We start from the raw sequence: 12,251 nt of genomic DNA, 5'->3' as shown, positions 1-12,251 counted from the left end.
AATGTACATTCCAATTTCAAGACAATATTCACATTTATATCTGCAGATTTTATAAAGGAATACTGATGGAATTTTTGAAGAGCACTGATCTTATAATGATCAAGATGAAGCTCACAAATGGCCTGCTTGTGCAATTAGCCCCACTGGATTCAAGAGACTAGTCAAGCAAAATGACTTTCAAAATTAGTACTCAGCTTCTAGAGGGCAGAAAATATGATTTGTTCTTTCTAAAAAATCCCATCAACACTTATTTTTCAGTTGCATAAAGAGATGTCAAATACATTATTGCCACTCATTTTTAGGGATGACTTCTGTGTTTTACTGCTTCTGTGCTCCTGAAAGCATCTTATATTTGCTAAAACTTTTTTAACAGTATCAAGTGTGATAAGTAATCCATGTTAAAGAAATATTCTGGAAAGGAACACGGTAGTACTGGCTTTATTTATCTGTGTTGACTCCATCATTTTAACCTGTCTTTCAACATTAAACTCCTTTCAACAAACATGAATTTAGCCAATATTAAAATTTATAAATCAAAACAACTCCCTAAACTAGTTATAACAGTCCAAACCAGGCACTTGGAATCCACCCTGTATTTTTTTTTCTGTGAATCATGAGCAGAATTACTGTGCTTACTGTTTAGAGACACCTAAAGAAAAGCAAGCTGAATCCCAGTCCAGTGTTGTAGCCTATGCAGCAATAAAGGCACAATAATTTGAGATACCAATGACATCTGGTTGTGATAAATAGTCTGCTTATACAGTTAATACATTTTACTCCATGTGCTTAAGAGAAGATGGTCCAATTCTGTAAGTTTTAAATTCCATTGTTTAACTATCTGAGATGAGGCTAGCTATGACAGAGTTGGAAAGATGAGACTGACACAGTAAATAAAGCACATTCCCTGCCTTGATGAGCTAACAGCACAAGTTAAAATACCTAACAAGAACTGGCACATATTTAGGTAGTACAAGGGCAAGGCTACTTTGTAAGCCAGCTTTGTAGACACAACCTTTTTAGCTAGTAACTTTCCTTCAGTATAGTAGCCTAAATGAGGTTTCTTGGTGCTCTTCCTTTAATATAAATACAATAATATTTTGTTCAGTCAAGACTTCAAAGATAGAGAACAATTAACATGAGGACAGTTCTCTGATCCCTTGATTGACATGGAAAAAAAAAAAACCAACAAAACCAAACTTCCATCAACTACAGCAAGTAGAGCTAAGACCAAATTACACCTACAGGGTGTAACACTGCTGTTAGATCTGCTACTTTACCTGATTGTGACAAATGGAAACCAAGTCATGCCTATTTCAAGACTCCTTATCTATGGGTTACCAGCTCTGATTTTCAGAGGTTCTTACCAGTCTTGAAGCCCACATTGGAAAGTCAAGCCAAAAGATCATGTCAATAATAAGAATAAAATGGCACACTACGGTTAGTTCATACTGCCAGAGATGAAACAAACAGTAAGAGCAAGACCTGGATTATCTTCAGTAATGCAGTAAAGTAGTGGTGGCAACAGCCTTTTATGAACAGCAGGACCAAGTTTCAATATTTTTCAGTATCTATGTTTCAACATTACTGATCAGAGGTTGTTAAAAAATTGAGTAAAAATCCATTCTCACTCTCTTTCAATGCAGTTGATGCTTGGCTGATGAGGGTAACACACTGATCCAATAGCTTGTGTTTCCCTATGGCACTCTACTTACGCCCACAGGACAGTATCATTTTCAAGACAAAGCAACATGGTGTGGGCTACCTTAATTTGATACACAATTAAAAACTGACAAATCATCTGAGACAGTGGATGGATGTTATGAAATAGTGATATTTCTAGTAAGTTTTCATATTACCTTAGCCTTGGTGTTAAATTTCCTTATCAAGAAATTCGATACCCTCATCAGGATTACATCATTTCTGGAAGACAAATAAGCCACAAACACAACAGCAGGACCTCATCGCTAGGTAAATTGAGCTTATGAAAATCAACCAGTAGATCACACAGCCAAAAGGAAAGTTACACTTCTTAGAATACCTGTGTAGTCCATCCTCTAAGGATAGACTCCTCTTGGAAACCACAACTAAAGAGAGCTATCAGCAGATAAATGCAAGCAGATAAGCTGTCAACACCCAGCTCAGTGCTGTAGGCATTGTGAGGGGATATAAGTAGGAATTCAGCATATACACAGCGAATAACACACAGGTATAGAAAAGCAATGTGGGATTCGGGAGATGATTCTCTGGTACCCACAGTTCAAAAAGACAATGAAAAACTGAACCAGTGTACAGAAAAGAGCTCTTAAGAGAGAAACTATAGCATGGAACAGAGATTAAAGGCTTGATGAAGAATTTATGTTCCATGAACACCACAGTACACACAAGTCAGATTAGAGATGTAGAACAGTGCATCCACTTGCTTCAGAAGCTACTAGTAGCAAACTGGAATTTAAAAGTCATGGAAATATATCATGGAACTTGGAAAAAATGAAATGGAAATAGCATGGATATGCAAAGCGAGCCAGATGAAAACCAAACATGTACACACTTCTCAGGTAAGTAAAGAAATAAACAGAATGAGGTAAAAAAGCCAACAACCTAAAGCCCTGTAGAAGTACTCAAAATCTTAAAGGAAAGCTCTTGCAGCAGCACTGCAGAAAATGATTTATGGACTTTTCCAAAACCAAGGGAGGCTAAGGAAACAGAATGAGAAAGAGATATATGGGACATCTTCCATTTCGCAGGGGATTTTAGTCTGAAACCCTATACCAAATTAAATCAAATTCTGCAGCGGCATCTAGAAACTTTTAAAGATTTGACATAGATACTCAAACAGGTTTTCATTCATTCACAAGCTAAAGACAGTGTCCAGAATCAGTATGTAGTCAGAGAGTACTTTTTAATTTCCTGTGTGGATTACTTTATTCCTCACATATCACAATGAGTTATACTGGACATGTTTAATTGCTGTTCTCAGACTTTGCCCCCCACCCCCACCAAAAAAAAAAAAAAAAAAAAAAAAGAGAGGAGTATAAAACTCAAAATCAACGGACTTGCTTTCATCCCTTCGGTTTTCCTTCGAAATTTTTCACTTACAACATTGCCTTGGTAAGTGCATTTCTCATGTGAAGTGGATTGTACACAGAGAACCAGCAAATGACACTTAACAGTTAGATCCCTAGTTCCAAGAATCTAGATTTGTTTCTGTTTACTAAACAGTGTCTGAGGTCCGCAGGGGTAGAAACACTCAGACATCTGGTTTTTTGAAATGGAAAAATGAAGCGTGAGGAAATAATGAAGTACAGACTTTCTTAATAGCTGTGAGCAGCAGGACGTTCCAGCGTCATTAACTCTTTCCTTAAGTTACTGGCTCACTCCTACAGACTTCTCTTGTGCATGATTCAAATCCATTTTACTTGTTAATCTATTTGTGTTAAGAGTTACTATTCAGCAGTGGTATGATTCAATAGAAGGTTTCATATAATAATAAAGACACCAAGTAAGCAAGGAATTGTATGCATGGGTTGAAAAGGGTACAGCAAAAAGAGCTGCGTATTTAGATGAATGATAACTTTCCATGCCATTAACAACCAGAAAAGACTTAAATTACTTGACTGAGGCTAATTAGATCAAAGCTTTAGTGGCTAAAAAGGGGAAGAAGGGGTCTCTAATTACAGCTGAATGCAGTACAGCCTCATCTGGAATCTCCACTCTGAAGCAACTTACTTTACAAATTGGGTGCTAAAGTAAACTAAGATGCTTTTTGCTAGGCTTCAGAAAGTGTATTTTGATTCTATCTCCTGGCAATGATTAACTGTTGGATATATCCATTTAAGAAGTACTACAGCTTTAGCAACAAATGACATCCCAAGGGCAGCTATTGTTCTATTAACTCTCTAAGAAGGCAGCAGTAGCTAAGTTTGTTGCAAACACTGCCATTGCTGCAGACTAGCAGAGCAATACAGCTACTCTCAGCTTCAGACAGGATTCAGCAAAAGTAAAATTTTTTAATCTACACTGATTTTTTTCTGCTCAATGCCTTTCATAAGGAAAGACAAATTATACAAGTGATTCTAAAGCATATCTTCTACTAGTAGTACAAGAGTGCTAAAAAAAGAAAATAATCAGAGAGGCATATATGAACACTAACAAAACCTGGCAGATCCCACCCACTAAAACAGATACAGCAAAACTCTCCAAAATATTTTATGCTACCATTAAAGCTGTGCCATGAGAGAGAGAAAAAAAAAAAAAAAAAATCTCCCCCAAAACATTCAAGATACAATTGCTTTGCTTATAGAATGTATAAAAGCATACCAGATAAGGACAAAAAACCCCACAAAGCTACTATAAAATAGTACATTGTGCTTAGCAATTTAGTAGACACATTAACCACCACATGTGAAAAGGTGGTGCTCTTAACAACAACAAAACCAAACAAAAGCCCCCCACTAAAGTATGCTATCACATATACTCGGAAAAAATTGTGTCCTGGTAATAAAGTAAATCAGTTGAATTCAAGTATCAGCCTACCAAACCACCTGTTTCAGCTACAAAGGGGATGTGCCAGCCATGAAAGCATTATTTCTGCCTCTACAATTTTACCTGAAGAACTGAAAGCTTTAAGGTTTGATATTGCTTCAAGTTATTCACATCAAGTTTCTTCTCTAGGAGGAATACTCCTGCTTTTATCAGCTGGTTAGTTAGCTAAATACTTTGACACAGGTCAGAAATACCAAGTAGTTCTTCATTCATCTGGCATTAAAATGAAAATACACATGGGCATTCATGCATGAAAAGCTAGTTAACAGTAATACTGAAGGACTGACAAAGTGGAAAAAGCTAGAGCTTCAGAATTAAATACTGCAAAACAGCAATGAAAACGTTCGAAATTCTGCAAAACCTGAGTGCTGTCCCATGGGTTTGCCATGCTTTTTAATTAAAGCAACCTGAACGATGCTACTTTGTGCTTTGGTATTCCTTACTTTCTTTTTTTAAGCATACCTTCAAGATCAGGAGTTTTATACTTCAAGGCCCAAAGTACAACACAAGAACAGAAGTGTGGGAGGGTGAAGAACTTTCTGCTAAATACAGAACAAGCTGGGTAAATAAAGAAACAACTAAGTTGCATTCTTTTTGGACTCTGACTGGCTATATGTGTGATGGTGGCATCTAGATCCCACTGCAGACAACAGTAGTTTGGTCTCACCCTTCACTTTTATTCTGAAATTGTTGCTTTTCATTTACAGTGCAAATAATTCCAGATATTTTATGATAAGTAACTACCGGGTACGCAAACAAATCAATCTGTGATCAAACTTCTACTCAAGGCAACTTCCAAAGATAGTATCAGCTTGGGGCTGAGAACTGCTGAGCATAGAACAAACACAGCATGAAATGGCACATAGAACAGGGTATCATGGAAAAGTTATAATAGTCAAGATACAGATTTTGACACAAGCTTGGTGAAGTTCAAAAATTGAAACACTTAAGAATAAAGACCCCAATAAGACAATACACAATTTGTTCCAGAGAAGAACCAAATTAATATAGATCCTCCAATTCCCAAATTATTTTTCCCATTCAACTGTCAAGAACTGTGAAATTTTACCTCCTAACACACACCGGAAACCATCCCCACGATAACCTGCCTTACACTGGCAGCTGAAGGACCCAGGAGTGTTGTAGCAGAAAGCATCTGGATGACAGCGGCCCTGTTGACATTCATCTATATCTGTAAAAGAAAAGAGCAACCTCGGGTAACTGTTCCTCCTGATGGACAAATGAGAGCCAAAAACTAAAGTGCAAACCTGTCATATTATTTTCAGGCTTCTATTTTAGGATATCTGATTAGAGTTAATAGACAATTCTGTGAAAGAAAGTCTATGCAGAAATGCAAAGAAGGAGGAAGAGAAAAAAAAAAGCAGGCATGCATTTTAGGTTCTGTCTCCCAGCAAATCTGTGCACTCTGCTGTTCTGATGAATAACTAGCATTAACACACATACTACTTTAGAAATACATTCCCATGCTCCTCAAGGAAAAGACTTAACGCAGCAAGACATGTGGGATTTGGCCAGCAACATTTCCAACACATAGTTAGGTAAAGCTGCTCCTCTACCGCACTCCAATTGACATGAAACAGAATGATATTTTTTTTACATAGCTTGAGCACCATATGTCACTGCCTCATTCATATACACCAATATAGTGCAAAGAGTTGCATCAGGTGAATATCTAGTTTGCTATCTGCAATACTGCAATTTCTGCATTTAACTCATTTTGGACCTTCTTTAACTGAAATACTGAAGAGCGAACTCAAAAGTGAGGGGAGGAAAGGACAAAAGCTTAATGCAGTGCCTACCTGAAAGATTTAAACTACAAAATTTCCTACTTTAAGTCCCAAGTAACTATAGGGCATTGCAATAACCAGCCAAGCTGTGCAATAAAGAGTATAAACCCCCCCAACAAATGGTGCTACCCACCCTCACAGGCTCGTCCATCTCCAGAGAAGCCAGGGAGGCATGTGCAGATGTAGGCAGACCCTCCGGTGTACACACACTGGGCACGCTGAGGAATGTCACAGTTGTGTGTGCCTGTCTGGCAATGGTTTATGGCATATTCAACAGCTGCAAGTTAGATATAAAGAGAGGTGATGAAAATGTGAATGTCCCTCCATGAAGTCTAAAGCTCATAAGTTTCTAGGGAGAGAAGACTAGCTGTGAAAGCATACAGAAGAGAAAGGAAACAAGAGAAACTAAGTGAGTTGGTTTGGGGATTGGGATTTTTTTTTTTTTTTTTTTTTTTGTGAAGATCTCCCCTTTTACTGGTGTTAAATACTCTTACGAATGTTTACAAGGAACCTAATGTCCTCAGCATCTCCTAGGTAGTTGTTAATATTGAACAGGGCAGAAAGGCTACCACAATGACAGATCCTAATATACATGACAGTTTTGTTTAGAATAAGGGGTCATGAATAAAGAAATGTAAGGCATCTCACAGACATACCTCATGTGTCAGCTAGAGTGGCCAGTTCACTTCACTGGGAACTACTAGATATCCCACTGTGCTCATCTAGCACTGACCAACGGCTGTCACCACTTGGCAACAGATAAGAGCTGTGACTCGCTCAATAGTAGATAAACACATTTGTCAACTATTGGGGAGATTTTTGACCAACAGTGGAAGCTGGGACCAGTCCTGCAGCTGTTCAGAACTTTCTCATTGTTGACAGCAGTAACTTCGAAGGTATTGCACTGCTTTACACACGAATTCCTTCAGGTAGTCACTGGAGCCCTGCCTATGCTTACCTGTTTATGTCAAAGAAGAGGAAAGGAAACCACAGTATTTAAAATAGGAGGAGGCAAAATACTACAAAAAGTTGGGCCCAGAAACAGGTGAGTTTGCAGTGTGTACATTTAGGAACAGACTTCCAGCTGCTGTGACAGAGAATCCACTAAGTCTTTCTTTACACAGTTCTAACAAGGAGTTGACAGAGGTCCGAGACAAGACTCTACAATGCTCCTTTCATCACAGTATGCATACACGAACTACCACACTATCAGCAGGAAAATAACAAAAATCTACCATCAGAGCCAGATCTGAAAACAGTCGTGTTTTCCATTTCTCTGGAGGAGATTACATCATTGTTAGAATCATTTATATCTCTGTTTGACAAAGCCTCATATTACAAAATAATCTATTCAGAACTGCACTATAAATGCATAATACTGGGAGTCGGAGCTCAAAGGGAGTGCTCAAATCTTCCTGTTCCTCAGCCTACAAAAAGGAGAACAGGATTTATTTAACTCTTTTCTAAAGATACCCAGCAAGTCTCACAGCTGGTATGAAAAAGCTGCAGTACCAGAAAAGCTGAATCAGAGTTAGTATCCCATTGTGACCTGCAAAAACACAAAGATGTTAACTGTTGCCCCTTCTGGGGTTCAAGTTGTCTGTGATTTAAAAAACCCTCCCCTGCGGAAAGGGGAAAAAGATTACCATGATATTTATTTTCAGTCCATTGGGAAACTAGAGCTCATCTTGTTTCTCTTCAGTCTTACTGATGCAAAGTTTGGTTTTGATCAAAGGAAGGGATCAAACTGAAGTCCTTCAAGCTGGGCAAGGAATTACTTAGTACTTGTTAGAAGTGTGACACATTTACTTCACAAAAAAGTGGTAAAGTGAAGCCAGCACGGTCATGGCTGGAGGGAGGAATGTTCCCTTTCAGGTCTGAGTGACAGAAGTGCAGTGACGGACGTAACGTAAAGGACGTAAAGTTGTCCTTACACATCTCACCCTATCCCTTCCAGCATCCTGGCAGAAGAATTTGCTTTTTCCAACTGTTCTGCAACAAAGGGGAAACTTGGGTGCACTGTGAATAGATGTGAATGGTAATTGCTACTTAAGTAGAGAAATGGGGCTTGTGATGGAATGCAATATACAGCATGTAAAGCCACACTTTAAGGGAAGCAATGCAACTTTCTGCTGAAAGATGAAGGCTTCTCAGTCTTAACTGAAAAACACTCTTGGCTATAATGAGGGAAGACCTGAATGCGTTAGCTTATCAGAGAATAACTAAACTTCTACCACAAAGCAGTCACAACAGAAGCAAATGTAATCCTCAGCTATTATCAGTTATTTCCAAATAAAACAGGAACCAGTCCCATGGTACTGGAAGAGTGTGTATAGGTTTTGTCAGTACAGAATCACTGTCAGGTTGCAAACAGACAAAAAATCTAAAAAAAAAAAAAAAGAAAAAATCTAATCTATATCCTATCCTGACAGCTGCAGCTCTAACAGGAGAGTCATTACCCTTCTAGCTGTCATTTGTAGATTATTTTGTATTTAGCTTTTCATATTTGCAATATAAATGACACCAGAAAGAATCAGATTAATGTTCCAGAGTGTAAGGTTTATAGTTTTTCTTTCTGTATGGAAAATTCACTTTTAATATGACCCCACACAATCATCTTGCAATTCTGCCAGATACCAAATGGAATTTCTACAACTTCAGTGAAAAACAGAGAAAACAGGGAAAAATATCCCTTGCTAGGACAACCTTAGTCCAGCAAGTACAGATTAACTCAGGCTCCCTTCAGAAAAAATGGTTTTTAATTTAGTAACTAATTCAGTGACAACTACTGAAGTTTTAATGGCTCATCAACAGACCAGCTAGCTTTCCTCCAAATCACAAAAATTTTAACAGTGAAGTGATCTGTAGTTGTAATTTCTTTCCAGCATGATTAACAATCACTTCAGAATAAGCCTGCAATAACCAAGACACACTCACATTGGTTTACACCTGTGTATTGCCTTGTCAAGGGTTGCATCTGTAACTAAAATCTAATCTGTTAAATTTAATTTTGGATTAGATAAGGAAAACCAAAACAAAATGAAACCAAACAAAAAACCACAAACAAACACACCAAACAAATAATAAACACCCCCCCAAAAAAAAAGGCAAAAAAACCCTACCCCCCCAAAAAAAAACCAACCACAAAGCCCCCGAAAGCCAAAGTGAAAATGCAGCACTGCAGAAAATGCAGAAAAAGCCCTACCTCATCCTGAATCTGAGATGCTGTGAAATATCAATAGATTAGTAACTGCTCACTTTAATTTTCCTGCTTTTACAAATTCGGATTTTACTTCCATGTGAAATCTACAGCTAATGATACAGAAAAGCCAGAAGCATTCAATAATTTCCACTTTCTATTTGGAAACATTCGGAACGGCGAATTTTTATAAGATGAAAACAAAGTACGTCGGGCAGCTTCTTCAGTTACTGTTACCTAATGGATTGTACCACTACCTGCAGCATGAGTTCCTAAATTCAACTCATGTAAAAAATCACTGCAGATCCCTAAAGTTGTTTTCTGTCCCTGGGAGATGAATGACAGCCCGAAAGCCCAGTGGGCAGTGCTTTTAAGAAAACTTACCAACACAATTCTGCCCATCAGCTGCAAACTGGTATCCTTCAACACACTCACAGCGGTAGGTTCCCGGCTGGTTGTTGCAGACCGCATTGCTGCCACATAGAGCTGGTTGCTCTGAACATTCATCAACATCTAGGATGTTATGAGGATTCGTTATTACAAGGATACATTTAATACTGATACCAGAAAAACAGAAACAGTGTAACTGTTAAATAATAGCAGACCTGCATATTTAAACCCTATCTTTGATAGACCGTACCTCTTAAGAGATATTAGTAATCTGAAAATAAGTTTTCAGAAAACTGTGTCTTCAGCTAATCTGCACCAAAAAAAACCAACCAAACAAAACCAAATAAACCCAAAATGAACCATGCAACAAAACCACAAAACTGAAACAAAACCATGGAAGAGGTCAGGAAATCAGACAGGAAGAAGAAACCACTGGGAAAAAAAAAGTTATAACTGCAGCGTATGAGGTGATCAGAAGCAGTGATGACTACTGTGGGAATGTGAAGTTCAGGAAATACTTCCTCTTTTGTTATCCATATACATTTCTAATCCACTGCTGCTCAGTTCACAGCACCAGAGGACTGAGGGGGACAATGTGGTGCTGGCATTTTAATTTGCAAGATGTTTTAAGGATTGGAGGGAGGGTTGTGTTTTGGGGGGTTTTATTAAACACACAAAACTGCCTAAAACAACTCAGTTAATAAAATATGCATCATCCCTATTGGTTAATAATTAATACACAATTTCACCTCTTGAAAACAAGTATTTGTGCTGTGACTTGATTATAAAACAAACCCCAAATACATTAAGAATACAGAGCTCAGAAATAAAAGTCTCCTCTTCAACAAAAAAAGATTTTCAAAGCAGATCTTGAAATAGATGATTTCAATTGGTTCCATTGGTTCCATTGGTTCCATACACACATACGGTGTGTATGCTGTTCTTCATCTTCTTCAAGAGCTCGTAACCTAGTTAACTCATTTTAACCAGAACTTGTAGTAAATGTTTCACAACTTAGTTCCTACAGGTTTTATAAAAAGACAAGCTGGGTACAAAAGATGTTTTGTAAGCTAGAAAAACATACCCAAGTTTGACCCTTCAAGAGAGTCAAATGCATACTTTGGTTATTGAATTATGCAAGCTACCCCAGCATCCCTCTAACCTATCTTAGAATCATAGAATCAACTAGGTTGGAAGAGATCAGCAAGTCCAACCTTGATCCCAGACTGCCAAGTCCACCATTAACTATGTCACTTTCCCCAAAACAGCCTCTCAGGACATTTCACTTTGCTGGAATGGCTAGTCCTAAGGGTCAATACACCCAAGCAAAATAAATTTTACATTAGCTGTTATTTTGTAATGAAAGATTTCTGATACCGTAACAAATGCTTCCATCTCCACGGAAGCCAATTGAACATTCACAGAAGAAACGATTTCCAGTTCCTGGACGACAGATTGCATTGGTGTCACAGTTATGGGTACCAGTGTAGCAAGGATTCCTGTTTATGTCAGCAGAGCCATCTGAGAAGAGAGACCGTATTTAACCATGACAACTCCACCCAAGTTGAAGCACTCAGCTAAAGCCCAGACGGAGGTTGCTTGTAGAGCACATGAAACAAGGAAAGAGAATACTTTTTGCACCAGGTAGAAGAGGACTTGCAGGTGATACACAGGACATTAATGTTAGACATGGCAATTGCACCCTGTATTACTTGTTACTTGTGCAAAGGACTGCAGAGTTAAAAAAATAGAGAAGCCACACAAAACTCACTAAAGAGTAAGACTGACAAAGATAATGCATCTCCCAGTCACTGCCAGTAGACTCAAAATGTGATTCTTAACAGCTTGGTTTATTCATTTTAATTAGCAGAACTTTATTTTGTCACCAACAAAAGTGTCTTTTCTTGTACTTGGCTGGTGTTAATTTTCAAATTGATTTTTTTCTGATTTTAGGGCAAACAGACAAACTTGAATAGCTCAAACAAAAAATACACTTCCATAGGCTGCCTACTTTCCAAGATAGTGCCATGTTTCAAGATCAGTTATAGAAATGAGCTGTTTCAATGGCAAATTTTATTTCACTCTTTTGCTCTTTGCTCTGACAATACAAAAAAAAAAAAATCATTAATAAAGGAACTATAAATTAGGTAACTGATACACTCCATGTGTTTGGGCAGCAACAGAATTAAGGTGTCACATTGAGATGATTTCAAGCAATCAGACACAAACTCCACTGAATTGCAAGAGGAGATAACCCCTTAAATATTCTTCTCCAAGTAAAAATACAAGCTTTCAAAGGTCCCATTTTTCAT

The 12,251-nt window shown here is 37.9% G+C and overlaps 1 protein-coding gene across 1 annotated transcript in view; it reads right to left on the bottom strand.

Moving 5' to 3' along the window:
* Nucleotides 1-12,251, bottom strand: part of NID1 (nidogen 1) — a gene marked incomplete at its 5' end in the record, with an annotated part of 42,939 nt that overhangs the window by 15,586 nt on the left and 15,102 nt on the right. Inside the window, 4 exons of the mRNA XM_080616745.1 lie at nt 5,612-5,734; nt 6,484-6,627; nt 9,934-10,062; nt 11,317-11,460. Coding sequence (XP_080472871.1) covers nt 5,612-5,734; nt 6,484-6,627; nt 9,934-10,062; nt 11,317-11,460 — 540 coding nt within the window. The remainder of the gene's footprint in view (nt 1-5,611; nt 5,735-6,483; nt 6,628-9,933; nt 10,063-11,316; nt 11,461-12,251) is intronic.

This window comes from Psittacula echo, assembly GCF_963264785.1.
Source record: "Psittacula echo genome assembly, chromosome: 4".
In the NCBI taxonomy this organism is placed as follows: Eukaryota; Metazoa; Chordata; class Aves; order Psittaciformes; family Psittacidae; genus Psittacula; species Psittacula echo.
This window is presented reverse-complemented; position numbering and strand designations above follow the sequence as displayed.